This window comes from Oculina patagonica, chromosome 8 (genome assembly GCF_052425735.1).
Source record: "Oculina patagonica isolate OP01 chromosome 8, crgOcupat, whole genome shotgun sequence".
Lineage (NCBI taxonomy): Eukaryota > Metazoa > Cnidaria > Anthozoa > Scleractinia > Oculinidae > Oculina > Oculina patagonica.
In genome coordinates, this window is record NC_135765.1 from 14767822 (window position 1) to 14784638 (window position 16817).

General features: G+C 38.3%; 2 protein-coding genes across 2 annotated transcripts; one reads left to right on the forward strand and one right to left on the reverse strand.

The window, feature by feature from the left end:
* Positions 1–1430: 1430 nt before the first annotated feature.
* On the forward strand, positions 1431–9200 carry LOC144662930 (uncharacterized). The gene is made up of 7 exons (XM_078523863.1): positions 1431–1970; positions 2829–2923; positions 3741–3900; positions 4124–4187; positions 4506–4759; positions 5240–5405; positions 8450–9200. Exons 1-7 carry the CDS (start codon positions 1431–1433, stop codon positions 8578–8580), a joined length of 1410 nt encoding a protein of 469 aa, XP_078379989.1. The 3' UTR covers positions 8581–9200.
* Positions 9201–10071: 871 nt separating this feature from the next.
* Positions 10072–16182, reverse strand: LOC144662174 (excitatory amino acid transporter 3-like). The gene is made up of 7 exons (XM_078522927.1): positions 14577–16182; positions 13990–14032; positions 13084–13415; positions 12218–12451; positions 11430–11624; positions 10813–10944; positions 10072–10277 (listed from the first exon to the last, which is right to left on the reverse strand). The coding sequence occupies exons 1-7, from the start codon at positions 15056–15058 to the stop codon at positions 10091–10093; spliced, it is 1605 nt and encodes a 534-aa protein (XP_078379053.1). The 5' UTR covers positions 15059–16182; the 3' UTR covers positions 10072–10090.
* Positions 16183–16817: the final 635 nt, after the last annotated feature.

A 16817-nucleotide genomic window follows, 5' to 3' on the forward strand; every position in this document is an offset into this window, starting at 1 on the left:
TGACGTCATATGACGTCACGTGACGTCATTAGAGCCGCCATCTTGGATCCGCCATCTTGGATTTCAACATTTTCTTAGGAAGTCAAACAATAACGGAAATTGATGCAAAATCAAGCCAGAATGCTTATAGAATGTAAAAATAAACAAATCTTGCACTTCTGTTTCAAAAAACTGGAAAAATAAAGAAAAATGTTAAACAACATTTCCGCAAATGATACGTCCGAGGGTTAATACAACGCAAATATTCTTAAAGTACTGCAGTTTTGTAACATTATTTGAATAAAAATAGTTCACGACTAGCTTTCAATCCGGTCAGTTAATAATTGGCCTTCTTTAAATACTCATTTTCTTTGGCAATCGTAGTTTAACTAAAAATAACACGCAAACTGCTACATTTTCATTTCAGTCTCCTTTATTTTGCAATGTATATCTGACCGTCCCCTTGCTAATATGTCAAAGTGGTCCGATTTTAAATTATGACCAGTTGACGTGGCGTGGTCTGCAATAGCAGATGCGTGACTCCTACTTGCGATCGCTTTGAAATGTGCTGTTTTTCTGTCATGTAGTCTACGTTTTGTTTTTCCGATGTACAGCCGAGAGCTTTCTTTATGTAATGTGCTTCTTTGAATAGCAGTTAGTTCCAGTTCTTCTCAGAGTCAAGAATAGAAGTGTTGTTTCGAACAGTTTCGAGATAGACATTATTCATGAGAGAGCCGTGGTTGTTTCAGCCAGGGTGATCAGAAAGAAAAAGTTGGAATAGACCCTTAATGTGTTGTATATTTTGGCATTCATGTAGGTGTTTTAGGATTGCGCTAGTTTTGTCAGGGCCTCAATGTTGAGCTGTTCGTTCAAACAATGTGCGATAATTTTTCCAATATACTGAAGTGAGCCTCTCTATGGGTACCCACGGTCTTCGTTTTTTTAGCAGATCTTCGTTTTATCCTCGTTCGTTTTTTTCGTGAAATGTAGTCAAATGCCAACACTCAGAAATTACAGATATTTGCTGCCGTGTTAACCAATTTTGGCAGTTTTATATCGGAGTGTTCAATTTGATCACGCAAATTTGGTCAATTTCAGATCTTTGCTTCAACCTTCAGATCTTTGTTTTTTTCCGCGGTGAACGTCGCGTTTTCGATTTCTTCGGAAAATACCCATCATGTAGAGAAGCTCACAAGTGTTACAAAGCAACCAAGGCAGTTAACCTGACAAACAACGTTGGCTTTGTTAAGAAGAGGTGTTTTGTTCTTTGTGATGTTGAAACAAAAATTTAACTGGCACTATAAGTTATAAATAACACGGAAAACAACGCTTTGGTTTGTTTCGTGTTTTTTGTTTTTCAGGTGCTCGTGTCATTGCCTATTATATGACGTACAGTATTTCGTATGTATGTAATATTTTAATCCTGAAACTTTTTTCTATACAGCAACGCAATGAGCAAAAGGTTGGCAGTGTTCTCGATAATCATTATGGTAGCTGGTGCAATACACTTCCGGTTGATAGCTGCGAACGGAAACGCGTCGACAAACGGAAATAAAAGCGAAGCCAGCCAGGATGACGACATAATTTTAGTGACATTTGCCTGGATTGAGAAGCCTCCATACACCATGCCCCCTACCAACGAATCATTCCTCCTTTTCCCTCGAGGAATAATTCGAGACTCATTACTGCATTTCATTCCACTTTGTGGTAGAATCAAAGTGTCATTTGTCAAAGCTAACAGCGAATTTGAAATGATAGAACTGTTAAGACAAAATAAAGTCCACACCGCTGGTCCTATATTTGAGCCCGCAAACCATCGACGGTACAGCGAATTTCTCTTTTTCAAACTGCACGATTACCCGGGTACAGAGTACATCACCACTGGGCACGAAGAAGGCGTCGTTATTTTTCAAGCTGTAATAAAAACGTGGCCATTGATTGCTCTCACCCTGATCCTTACAGCAATAGCTGGTGTCATAATCTGGGCCCTGGTAAGTTCAGTCTTGCATCAAAAATTATTAATGTATTTTTCGTTACTTTATCCCAGTACGATATCGTTTTTTATAAAAAAAAAAATAAATATGACCGAACTTCCCTCAGTGAAATACAAAAAAGGCGGCGAAACACGTGAAAATGAATCACAATATTTTTAATTCACAAGACCGGCTTAGCAGGTTTCGAATAGTCCTCTTATTTCTCTTGGGAGCACGAACAAATGGTGAAAATCAGGACATTTTGGTAAAAGGAAACGTTGGATTATAGACCTCTTATTAGACATTTTAATGTGGAATTGCTCTAGATTTTAAGTCGTCATTTGTATTTTGCTTCACCTTTCGGGCTTTCCAAATAGTGCAAGGTTTGCAAAAAAATACGTGCGACACCACAGAGTAGTATTCCGTTGACTTCATATACGCTGACGTCGGAACAAAAATTTCTCGCATCGTGTAAGTTACCCAAATTCCGTTTACCTATGGTGCTCCACATCCCTCGCATACCGGAGCTCCGCTAGCACTATTAGCTCTTTGAAGTACTATTACTACTAATGTGCATGTACCACTACTAATAGAATAGACGGCGAGCTCGAAGTTTCTATCGGCTGATATCAAAGTCGATAGAAACCGAGAGCGAGCCATCTAATTGTTTCAGCATAACCCACTAACCGATCTATTAAACTCAGAATATCGCTAGAATTGATTTATTGAAGGGGTTGATTGATAAAATTACGCGAAAACTAAGCGTGCGCTTCGAGAGCCGTTTATCGATCAATAGACGACACCTCAACAACGGTGATTCCAGATTTTCTATTAGATATTTTAAATTAAAAAACGAGTTGTAATTCCACTTCATAGGATGCATACTGGAATGCTGAGGAATTTCCACGTCCTTTCATCAAAGGCTGTTGGGATGGATTCTGGTGGTCCTTTATCTCAATGACAACAGTAGGGTAAGCTTATTTTTGTTTTAAGAGTTCTACTAGCTTTCTGCATTGAAAACCATTCCATATTCTGTACCTCGTACAGAATATAACATAATATTTAGTTTAAAAGTTCAAACACTTAATTTTTCTACATTATTTTAGTAGCTAGCGCACTTAGCCACTGCAGCAAGTGTCAAAAATAAGGATAATTGAAATTGAAAATTATCGAAAATTATCGTCGTAACTGTGGCGAAATTTTTCGAAGAACAATGACCGAAATTCGACCAACTTCGCCTGCATTACTTTTGTTAGATATGTAAAAAGTTTACCATCGTTGAAGTTTTCCGGCCAGAGCGAGCCTATTTTAGAAAATATGCACGATGTTATCGTATCGATTTCAGTTTAACTCCTAAAGCCAACCGCACACTAGAGCATTTAGCTGAGCTAACTGCCTCGCGTGCCCGTTTGCTCAGCCGATTTCTCTCGTGTGCGGGCAGTTTTCGTGAAAATTTTGCCTTGCGAGGCCTTGAGGAGAATATCTATCGTGCACGTGTTTGATTTTTTTGGCCTCGAGAGGAAAAATCGTCAACGTATGCGGGCGATGTCAGCTTTTGCTAAGCCAGAAATATCAACTGACCAACAAACACACGCAGAATGCTCACGTGATTCAACATGGCGGCTTCCGAATCATACTTGCTAAGCACTTCCCTCACTGTCAGCGGTAAAACGAGCAGTTAGTAATTTCTGAGCAAACGGTCACGTGAGGCGAAAAGCTCAGCTAGTTGCTCTAGTGTGAGGCTGCCTTTAGTTTAAAAACGTTCTCATGAATACTTATTTTTAACAGGTACGGTGACAAAGTTCCAAAGTCAATATTCGCCCGCATTTTCTCCGTCATCTGGATCTTGCTCGGTATCACTAGTATGGCGATCCTTACAGCGAACGTCAGTTCGACCTTGACAGCTCATTCCCTGGAACTGGGACCAAATAATCTGCGCGGGTTAAATGTTTGTTAAAATGGCTTTTTTACTTCTTACTTTTTTCTTGTCCTTCTTCATCTTCTTCATCTTCTTCTTCTTCTCTTTTCTGCTTCTTCTTCTTCTTCTCCTCCTCCTTCTTCTTCTTCTTCATCTTCTTTTTTTCCGCCTTTGTCTTTGTTTTCTTTCTCAGCATTTATTGACACTTTGCCGTTCAACTAGCAACCTAATAGTATTCCTTTTGACTTGTTAGATTGCAGTATTAAACAATGGTACAGAATACCAGCATGCACTCGAGTTAGATGCTCTTCCAAAAGGTAAGTGGAGCACCCAATAACCTTTAGGGGGTCCTTCTTAACTACAGATCCAGAGGTTTCCTTTCAAAAATTGCTTATACTCCTCCCCCAACAAGCGTACAAATGGCTAATGCCGGATGCCAGTAACCATGTCAGTACCCCTGGCATCTAGGTTAGTCATGCTAGGCCTAGGGGGAAATCTGAGATGAACTAACAACCCGTCGTAGGAGAGTAGCCATACTCTTGATATTGCATGTGAATTGTGCCTTCTGTGGAATCGGGATAAGTGGTGTGGGAACAGCGTTGGCCCATGTGCAGACTTACCTTCCTTTCTTCTAGTTTACGACGGAATTGATGAAACTATTCAAGCTGTGAAATCCAAGCAAGTAGACGGAATGTTCCTGGACCGTTACGCAGCTTCGTATTATCAAGGAATGGACAAATTAAAGTCACTTGTCACTGTCAAGAAGTTTGATTTCCAACAAGATGCTGGAGTGCTTATTGCCCAGAATATGAGACATGTAGCGATGTGTCTGGACTTTTTTCGTTCAGACATTTTGAAAGTTGTTCAAACTGTCACCGATACTTTAAAGGTATGCTTCATTTTTTTTTTTTGTAATAGAGATCTCTCTCTCTAACTACCGATGATACAGAAAGACTTTAAAAGATTCTTGGGCAAGGTCCTAGCCATATTCTTCTTTTCTTTTTGACAAGGCCTGGAGAATTTGTAAAAACTAAAAGGGGTGTCGTTTAAAGAACTTTAAATGAAAGTGGGAAAATAAAGTTTAAAACTAAAATGTTAAACGTACAATTAGCCTCGGAGTCCTTTTGCCTTTTCCATTCTTGTGCTAACTGTAATCCTAATCAGAGCTAACTGCTAACATGAACGAAAATGTAAAAGACAAGTTTATTTATAGATCTTAACGCTTCTAACAAAGACTATAATCTGACAAATGCTCATAAGCCGTTGCATGTACAATTGTAAGAGGGCTTCAAGTACAAAATAAGGACGATCACGACAATTTTTTTTATAATAACTTAACAACTGTCTTATCTTTGTGACTCCATTTTAGTTAACCCAACAGAAGCCCACGACAAATGCTTTTGATGGTTATTTTTCCAAAATAAGAGAGTTGCTAAACATATCACTTGGCGTTCTTGGATGTTTGCTTCTGATTGGCCTAATTTGGGAAATGTTCTGCAAGGAGAAGATACTGGAGAAAGGAAAAGACACACTCGGTAAGAAAGCACACGATCAAAAAGGAGTTAAATATGGCACAAAAATGAATAGCATGAATAAAAATACCTTAACTACTTGTCTGTAACGTAACACAAAGAAGTTAATAATTACACCGAGAACACAATAAGTTAAATAATTATTCACACACCTCTTTTAAAAAAGCGATCATAACCATTAATTGGCATTTAGTATATTTTTGATTTTTCCCTTTCCCTACTGACTACTGTTTCCTGCATTTAATTATTGGGTTTTTATCAGCAGCAAACCAACACTGATTATTTGAAGGGATATGGATTCCGACGCTCAACGCTCAAAACGTCAGCTTTTCAAAATTCGCTACGCCGGTTTTTTTACCTTTATCAATTTCCAGTTGATAATCAACTATTACCAACCGACGCAGCATAATGGTTTCTATGGAAACAAATAACTTTGTTGATGGATCAAAAGCCCTGTCAGAGCTTGACATTTTGCATTGAGGTCATGTTTTACAAACATGATAAAAAACGAAAATTATGGAAGATACGCCTTTATGTTTAATTTGCGGGTTCTTCAAATGCAACGTCTGTTAGAATATTTTGTTACAGCAATGATAAAGTGTACAGAAATTAAACAAAAAGAGAAGGTTCGAGGAAAAAAAAGACTCAAATCCCAGAGTTATAACCATGCAACTGGCGAGCGAACCATATACAGGCCGTTTCCAGGTGCACTTCACCTCTCTTTGAATGTTAATTTTTTGGTGGCCCATGACCGACAGCGAGAATAACGCTTGCTCTAGCATGCAGAACAGGCCATTTATTTTTTGCGGGGTTATTGCGAGGTCGCGCGAAGCGCGATCCCACGAGCGCAGAGCGCGAGGCCGAACCAGGAAAATAGTCCATTCTGATTAGTTTCCGTTGTTTGGTTTATGCATGCATATGACCTAAATTTTTTATTCCAAAAAATAAATTGTCCAAACAAAAGGAAAGTATTGTTCAATCATTCCCTTTTGTAAGTCTAAATGACACTATTTTTGTTTTGTACTGTTTGCATACCGGCATGCGCTGTGAAGCCAACATAGCCAGATTTCAGCTATTATTAAAAACTAACAATGGTACATGTATATTGCAATTCATGCGTTTTGATTGGATGGCAGCCAATGGTGTATGAGCTTATATACCATTGACCACAAATATGGTAGGTGTATGTGTAAACGAAAACAGCTGGGGAGCTCAAATATTGCAATTTTTTAAGCGTTTTAATAAAACAGTTATTCCACTCGTACCTGTTGGATATGGGATCGTTATAGCCAATGAGGCGCGTAACGCCGAGTTAGCTATCTAACATCTATTAGTAGAAACTCAGCTGTGTTCTAATGCAAATCCGCGAATCTGATTGGTTCTCCCACTGATTTCTATTCGCCGATAGAAAACAGTCGCGCGCTCGCGTAGCTCTTTAAGCGGTAAATTTTCTTGTTTTTTGTCTTTAAAGTACACAATATTGTAGGTTTTGGACTGCAATCCTTTAGAGTTTCTACTAAAACAATTAGACTACTCACCCTCGTTTTCTATGAGCGATAGTCAACTCGGCTGCGCCTCGTTGACTATTTGCTCATAGAAAACTTGGGCTCGTAGTCTAATTGTTAATTAGTATAAATCTACTAGCGTTCTATCACGAATGCTGTTCTCTGATTGGCTACGCTACTCACCTTCTATTCTGTTGTAGAAGGTGAGTAGCGAAACAGCGTGCGGTTGTCAACAGAATGGTCGCCGCTTTTTCGCTTTTAAATTGACCATAAAGAAGGACTTGGATTATTTACTATTCCGGGGGATGTTGGAGAAGATAAAGACTGTACCGAAATATGTAATGAAGATTTTACACGGTAAGAAAAGCAATTAATATTCATTTACGCTCTTAAAAGCGGGCGAATCTATAATTTTATAACATTCAGAGATGCGTTTCACCGAGACATTTTGTGGAAATAAAGTTTAAAATGTCTTTGCGAACTAACACAGTTTCATCGTCCCATCAAGGAGCAGTAAAAGAAAGGCTAAACAGATTCGACCTGCAAGTTTTTTTATGCATCAATAAGACTTTAATAAAACAACAAAATTGAATGCGAATTCAAGGTTGCGGGCGAATCGTTCAACTTTTCATAAATTTCTTATCGTTCAAGTTTCCTACATATAAAACAACTTGACTTCCAAAGGGCCTTTGTAAGTCAGTCTATCTTTAAATTGTCATTTCACAATGAAAATCCGGCTTTTAGTTCAATTTCGAGCAAACGACGGTTTAAATAAATCGTGAATGAAATGCAAAGGCGCACACAGAAGCTAAACAGTGCAATGTGGTTTCTTCCTTGCGAACAACTCGCTTAACTTTTTTTTGATCTTTTACGTTTTCGAAATTTAAAAAAACTTGACTTCCAAGGGCCCTTGTACGCCAGTACATCTTTCAATCGTCATTTTACAATAAAAAACTTGGCTTTTCCTTCAGTTTCGGGCATATAACGGTTTCAATAAATCGTGAATGAAATGCAAACGCGCACACAGAAGCCAATGCAATGTGGTGAAGTTGTCAATTATCCGCGTGTTGTGTGACTTATTTACATCATTATTTAATAAAAACGAGAACCTGTCTTGTTGTTAAGTTTTGAACGCCTAGTAGATTTATACTAAAACAATTAGATTATTCGCTCTCGATTTCTATGTGTGATAGTTGATTCGGGCTTCGCCCTCATCAACTATCACACGATAGAAATCTCGAGCTCATAATCTAATTGTTAAATATCCAACGCGCGCTCGTGGAATAATTGTTAAATATACGCTGGTGCCGGGTTCCCAGAGCTTTGCATCTTGCACAGTCAAAAAAGCGAAAGTCTGGAATCGAGAATGAAGTCTTCGTGGAAAACCTTTCGTATGGAAATGAATTTTATTTGCATAAAATGAAGGTGCAGGTAAAACTCCTTTTTATACGTACTCAACGTTTTGAAAAAGTTTCGGCTTGAAAAACGAAGAGAAAATGCAACTAAAGATTAGGTTCTAATCATTATTTTTGACACAAGCAGAGGTTAAAGAACGAGGATTCATGGAGAAGAAAGAAATTTTGGAAGAGCTGGAGGAAGGACGCAGATTCTTGCGAAGAGCCCAAGAACAGTTTGATAAACTACAAGCAAGATTCCAGAGCAGTGCAATATAAAGTTACTGCACAAAAAAAAAAACGTTTGTAACCTTTGTAAATAGTATGTATAATCACGATATTCGTATATAGACTGCATGCCATGCAATTGTCACAAACCTTGGCCTTTGTTAAATTTCCGCTACAATGCTCAACCACATCAAATGAATGGTTAATGTGTAATATTTTTTTTATACATCGAGGAGGGTGGACAGAAGCCTCGATTAACCAGTATACAGTTATATAGAATCTTTGTAACTACATAGATTAGTTATTGTAGTTATTGCTGGTAGTCTTTAATGGCTACAAATAAAAACCTTAAAGTTATACTAAATGCAATAATATCACCAATGAACCAACGCAAATCTTGTAGAGCGACAAAACATGCAAAAAGAAAAACTTAACTTAACTTATGAGGGTAAAATACGCATTGCTTACCTTGTCCAGCCTTAGGACCGCGAAAGAGACAAAGAAAAACACGCGAAACGAGTGATAAATCCTACCAAACTTGAGTCAAACTGTACTACCACGCTAGTTCGCTACACACTCCGGTCACGTGACCATAAACGGCGCGAGGCCTTGGCCAGCTAGAGTCACAATCCACTACTTTCGCAGCTTTGCAAATAAAAATCTTTACATAAACCTTTTTCCATAATTTTCATTCAAAACAAGCATGTTCAACAAGCATTCTTTAAACACTTTAGTTACTGCGTAATAACATAAAATGAAATTCAAATCTACACACCCCTAACTGGCTGTAGAGTAGTACCTATTGGAATTACAATAAGCAAGAAACGTTCACAGATAATACAGCCGTGTTTTAGTTTCCCATACAAATATCCTTAAATTTTACCGCAAACGGTGGCTCGGTTCTACGGACAACAGGAAACCTTAATGGCGGCTTCCCAGCGAGGTTGATCGATCAATTATTTTACCTGGTATGTCAAGTTTTTAATTCATCCACTAACTATGTTTTTTCTCATTCAGGAGACAATATAAAAATATTCTAATAAAATGCCAGTCGTTTCTTAACTTCTCCTCTAATGCCTTATTTTTTATTTTGCCCTCTTTTTTGTGTTTATCTGATTTTTAACGTGGTTTCTGCAAAATGCTGAAATTTCGTGCTGAACCACGTTTCAATAAGAGACGGACCATTAGAGATAACAGGAGGTAGGGGTGACTTTTCCCAAAACAATTCCTGCAAGGGAACCTTGTCTAAAAGAAAATCCTGCAAGCGGTTGTGCCTAAAAACAAGGTTCGTGCAACGGAGAAAAAATCCTGCACCAAAAATACCCCCCACCCGTCCATCCGGTTATTTCTAATGGTCTTTCCCTAAATCGACTATAAGCACGCAAATACATTGTTATGGAATTTCACACAATGGTTGGACGATGGTAATCGTTACCACGCTTTATTATTATTATTATTATTATTATTATTATTATTATTGTTATTATTATTATTATTATTATTATTATTATTATTATTATTATTATTATTATTATTATTATACATGTATATTGTTATGCATTTAAACGCCAGTTGTCATTAAACGAGCATCGGGTTCGTCGTTGTCCAGAAACTTCTCGGTAAATTGAGTGTCTCTTGGATTGTTGTTTTTCTCTTGTGGTTTGTTCAGCTCATCACGTGATAAATGCTCAACTATACCCGTTCCCATAGCGTCTCCCACAACGTTGACGACTGTAATAAAACGGTCCCTACGAGGAGATAAGTAGGTATAATATAACGTTTGGACTTAAAAAAGATTCAGAGCTGTACTATTTTTACATAAATGTAAGGTTGCTCTCAACCCTACCAGCCGATTTTCTAAAAAGTCATCAGAATGTTTCTTTTTGCAGATCACACAAAAAATATCAAAAACAATAACTTTCACTGAGTAAATTTTAAGTAAAAGGAGTCTAACGGCCCAAACAAGGGGAATTTTTGATTTCTTTACAAGTAATCATGGCAAAGATTTTAATGCCATTTAGAACGGACTCTGTAAAATCCTCGTGATAAATTATTTACTTGTTTTCTGTTAATGTTTTTCAGCCGTGCTGCCAGGCTAGCTATAATAGGATACCAACGACGAGAAGGTCAAAACTATTGTGAGCCCCTTTAAAGACCTGTTTGACCCTTGCTCACATGTCCTATCATCACTGACTCTTGAACGCGAAAACAAAGTGTCTGTAAATTCATAGAAAACGTAGACAGAAGAGAAAAGATGTTTGTTTGAAAACCGTTTACACTTACAGCAGCCAGTCAACGGCGAGAATAAGCCCCAAGTCATGCAAAGGCAGGCCGACAGACTGTAACACAATAGTTGTGGTCATGGCGGATCCTGGAATTCCCGCTGCACCCACAGCTATCAACACAGACATCAAGCTGAAAAATGTACGATAAAACGAACGAGCATTAATATCGTATTGTAACTGTGTCCAAAGTTTTGTTTAATGGCAGAACAAAGTGTACAGTTGTATTATTGTATCATTATTATAGACTTTTTTTAGCAAAGTCAAATGGCAGACATTTAAAATTATATTTATTTTTTCGTTCTCCCTTGTCATCAAAATCAAAATCTTGTGGCAGTGAAGTTAACTAGGCATTTATACGATTACAGAAAGTTTATTCTGCCTTCCGAGTGAGAACATATATAAATAAATATAAAAATGAAAGCAATTTCTCTATATAACAGCCCAAAATAATTATTCTTTTGCCAATTAATATTCTAATTTGAGAGGAGAAATTTTTGCAACTGAAATTCTCTTATAGTGTTCAGGGCATGAATAAACTCTAAGAAATCTGTAAGATACTGTATGAGGCATGCAGAGGACAAATAACTTGTTAATTTTTAATGTTCCGGTACTCACGTAATGGTTACAATTTTTCCAGGGCTTAAGTCGATATCGTTCAACTGGGCCACAAATATTATTACAACAGGCCTGTTTAATGCTGAACCGTCCATATTGACTGTGGCACCAAGCGGTAACATAAACCGGCTTATGCGCGAATCGACTCCGTTATTTTCTTCAACGCATCGGATTGTTGTAGGCAGAGTTGCAGCGCTGTAGAAAAAAACAAATGAGAGAAAGATATATACATCAGGAAAGAGTAAAAACGAACAAGTGCATATTACACTTCAGGAATAAAAAAAAACTTGGTCCTTTTTTAGCATTTTGCTACTTTCGATATTCTCGTTGTTGTCATCGTTGCTTTGCAGTCTTAATTGTCGTTGTTGCTGTCGAAGTTGTTGTCACTTTCAGTCAAAAAGAAAAAAACAAAGAACAGGAACAGGAAAAAGGACAAGGACAAGGTAAAAAGGAGAGAAATGATGATGGTAATGACGACGATGACGACGACGACGATGATGATGATGATGATGATGACGATGATCATGATGATGATCATGATCATGATCATGATCATGGAGGAGGAAGAGGAGCAGGAAGACAACGACGACGATGGGCAAGGTGGAGAGGTGGAGGAGGAGGAGGAGGAGGAGGAGGAGGAGGAGGAGGAGAAGGAGGGTTGGAAGAGAAGCAACAGTATACTGTCTTTTATGAACAGTAAAACACCAAATTAATGGAAGCATGCAGGATAAAACAGCCAGTAGTATTCTTGTTTGTCATTTGTCCATCTAAGAGCAAACATTACCAACCTGGAAGCTATACCAAATGCTGTCATCAGTGCGTCTCTGAGACCCTTAATGAACACGTACGGATTCTTCCTGGTCACAGTGAAATATACGATTGGCAGAATAACCAGCGTATGAATGACTAAGCCAATAGAAACAGTGGCAATAAACATGCCAAGTTTCTGCATTGACAGCCAGACATCTTCCATTTCCGCTACCCGGGCGGCAATCATACTGCACACACCAATTGGTGAATACCTAGAGGACAAAGGATTTGTTATGTTTTGACTGAATCCTGCCAAGTGGTTGAATACAATAAGAAAGCCAAATCTCTCATCGCATATACGAAGAAATTTCCCTTCCAACGTGCAACATAACATCATTACCAGCCAGATGTAAGACGGTGGACGGCCAGTTTCAGCATTAAACACAGCAACTGATCATCCAGAGTTAAAAAAAACTAGCTCTAATATTTCACGTGAAATACGCCGGACACCGAGCGCGCGAGGTACAAGTTATAATTCAAGGGAATTAAGACCTCCATCCTTTACTGCTCCTTCAGATTGGCACATAAAGAAATGAAAAAATACATAGGCATTTATTCGTTCTCGTAGAGTTCACGGTAACTTTTTAATTTATCTATTTATTTATTTATTTATTTACTCATTCAATCGTTCGTTCGTCTGTTCATTCGCTCATCCATGTATTTGAGAAAAAAAATTGAGTATTTTGAGGCCAAAAGCCAAGAACAGTTTTCCATTTTAAGAGCAATGCGCGCGCAACCGTGTCCTTTCAGGGAATATCAAAAAAATAGTGAGAGAACTATTCACATTCGCGGATTTTCAATAGCACATGACTGAGTGTCCATTACAGGATAATTTCGAACTCACCACATAATCACAGTGACTAACATCAGTACAGCATCGTTTAACGCCGAGAAAAAAGCAACAAGTGGTTTTCCTTTCTCTCCCATCTTCCCGATTACAGCACCAAAGACAATGGCAAACACCGTCAGACCAAGAAGGTTCATTCCTTCGTCCGATTTCATCCCCGCTGGGATAGTATTGGAACCGGGATAGATCTCTTTGGTCACCATGGAGATGTTTGTTGTTCCATTACGAAAAGTTGCAGTGATGTGTTCATTGGATGCAAGTGTCTTGTTGGAACTTATAACATTGTACACGTCATACTCCGCCGGTGCACTTACATATTTGGTCTTTCTCTAAAGAATAAAAAACAAGAAGACTGTCCATGCACATCAATTTGCAATAACTGTCAAATTTTCAATTTATCGCAATCATTAGCTATAAATCAAATCGTAAATCTAAGAACAGATAGATACAGATTGCTTAGCGCGCCTTCATTAAGGTTTTGCCATTTTCAATTCACGCCTAGAAACCTTTTTGAAGTCTTTAAGATCGTTTTTGTCGCAGCCTTTTGACAAAATAGTCTGTGATGCCTTTTTTCAACTTGGCAATTTCAATTTCATAACCTGATCTCTGCCAGTTCTGGCAGTTCCTGACGGGGGCTTGACCAGAAATGGAAGGTTCTCGCTAACGAACAAACCCATTTTCCGTAGGTTAACTTGTTTGATTCTTTGTTTGTTTGTTTGTTTGTTTGTTTGTTTGTTTGCTTTGTTTGTTTGTTTGTTTGTTTGTTTGTCTGTTTACTTCCTTTTTTTGTTTCCTTGCTTTTTGCATGACTTTGGTCTTATCGAGAATATTTGCAGCTTTTCTAGTGACATACTCAGCATTCGGCAATTTATTTCGTTGATAAGTCCGCAGCTAGCGACATACCTGTCTTACGGCAGCCTCTACGAGATTACTTGGAAAGCAGTTCCTGTAAAAGAAAACATTTCTATTGTAGAAGGTTGAGGTAACATGGACACAAAAACTATGGAGGCTGGCTTAAGCTATGCATGGTCAGCGGAAGAGCAGGTAACAAGATGGTTTATTTGATTTGAGGAATTCGTATTTCTATAAATTGATGTTTTTGAGTAACGTTTTGCCTCTTTTTCAAAACGAGTCCTCGTGCAAAATAAGCATTAATTCATTTGCATGAAAATGAACGTGCGACTACAACGCATTTTCATATGAAATGGAAATGCTCTACTAAGATGACACAATCAAAAGTTATAAATTGAGGTTTTATAGGTTGTCAGGTCGTAGCGCAAAAGACGAGTGCATCTAATTTAAGCAGGAAAATGGTCTATCCGAAGCATCTGCAGCAAACTTTTACAGTTTCTATCTCCTTAATAAATTTCTGTTAATCAGACGGCAGGCTATCAATATTGATCAATAAATCACACTCGTCACAGCTCAATTCCTCCCCTTTGATGCTACAATTTGAATATCCTAGACAGCTGATTATCATATGCGCAAACCTCAACATGTCCAAAATAGAATCCAAGTTTCTGTATTCCACTTTGTTGTCAGATGCGCCCTGCTCTCCGGGCTTATCTCTTTTTCCAGGTTGAATTGTTACAACCAATACCAAACCCAGAAGCGCGGCTAACACCATGGTTGACAAATAGTAAATAAGAGTTCGGCGCCCAATCTTCCCTGCTTCTGCAGGATTCAGGCCTGATACGGCAGTTATCAGACTCGCCATGACCAGTGGAAGAACTAGCATCCGCAGCATATTCATTAAGAGCTCACCCGGGAAGGCCATGAGCATAACGGTTGTGGCCTTCTTTTCAGGATCTGATATGCGATTTACTGGAGGGTTGACAAGCACTCCGATCAACAATCCAACCGCCGCCCCAATAATCAACAACACTAAAAGCAAATTATTCCGGATTCCTGCTCCTAATCTCTTGCGGCAATTTCCACATCCTCCAAACCTTTTTGTTCCACAAACTGCCATGATTGTTGCATACAACCACTTCACGAGTGCCTACTGACTGCAACTGATAAAGCCCTTCAGTGCGAGCCCGACTAGCATTAATTCTTTTGAATACAAAACATTAAACAAAATCGGTCAACCCAAACAGATTTACGATGAGTTAGTTGAAGCGATTTTTATTGTTCGGGACTACCCAACCGCTTCGCTGAACCTATTCGTGTAAATTTATGCAAACTTCACTAGCACTGTGTTTTTTCAGCTTCGAAAATTGCACATCTGATCCATGCGATAAAAGCTTTCTCTGAGTCTGAATGAAATGGGCGTTAATAACGTCCGCGTTTAATCTAGCAAGAACGTTTCAGTTTGCAAAGAAAGATTTGAATTAGAATTACAGGGTCTAATATAGTTTACTTGTAAACTGACCTGCAATGTATTAGCTAATAATGATGCATCAGTAGAATTCTACAAGTGTTCTAATGCAAATGCAGTAATTTTATTGGCTAATCTATAGTACACTATGCGGACTACCCCAAACCCAGGCCATTTAAGCACTCTTAGAACATTTGCCTAGTAATATCAATCTTTGCGCTCTTCAATTAATTGTGTAGTTAACTTCAATCGTTTTCTACTTCCAAATATCCTGAATCCTTCTATATTGCGTGTCTTAATATCTTGCCTACAGCCTTCAGTATTTTAGCTAGCCTTGCGCAAGAAGGTTAGGACGTTCGGAAGACGTTCGAACTGTTAGATTAAACTAAGCCCTGTGTCAAAATCGGTCAAGCGTTCATGGAGCCTACACAGGGGAAACGAGAACTGGTTCTTGAAATCGGGGGTTAAATAGCAGTGTTTTACTTAGTGAGGCAAATTTGAGCGAAATCGGGATTTTACTGTGACATATGGAAATTTCACGTTATTGTTGTTTTAAATCCCAGTCTTACAAACGTAGAGTTCAATAATCAAAATGATACTAATCCTTTTTAAGGGCCCATTACAGTATCTTTTGGGTTCGTTGCTAGGGAAAATTCAATTGGCTGTAACCTGATAAATCTTTGCTTTTATTTAACCAAATTTAGACAGTAGTTTCAAAGTGTGAGTGCAAGCCAGTTGATGACGTCATCGGGGCACGTCTAATGTCACGCGTCCCAGAACAAAAAATTTAGTTTTACGCAAGAAACTTACGGTCTTATTCATAGTTTGTAGTATTATGTCAATCTGTACGTTGGTCTAAAAAAATGCAAGCCTGCGTTTTCTGTTAGCACAAAAACTTGAAAAATAAGGGCAAAAAATGTGTTCTGTTAAACACGTTTTTGGACACAATTTTTATGTTGTTTTGATTTTTTTAAAAACGCATGCTTACATTTCAAGAAAAATGTATTTTCTTTTGATTTACTGCAAAAAACAGAAGGTACGCATTTTCGTCCGTACCGGAAGTAAAATTTTACGGTGACTGATTGGTTGAAATCATCGTAATTGACGTTGCCGCAGTGAATTGGCTCCCCTCCCCCCCCCCCCCCCCCCTCGACACGGCAAACTTTACTTCTGACTTGTATTCGGACAACTTTAACAACGTTTACTGTCGCACAACTCACATGTACAGGCTTTGACAAATGTAAACAGAGTCGGTCATAAGTATTAAAAAGAGTTTAGTGTGAGTTTCTTCATTTTCGGCTTGTACTTTGCGAATTAGCGTAAACGGCGTTATCATGTTTCCAGCAAGAAGGCTACAATTCATAGTTCGTAGTTAACGTTTGTAAGCTGAAATGTTTTAATACATGTAATG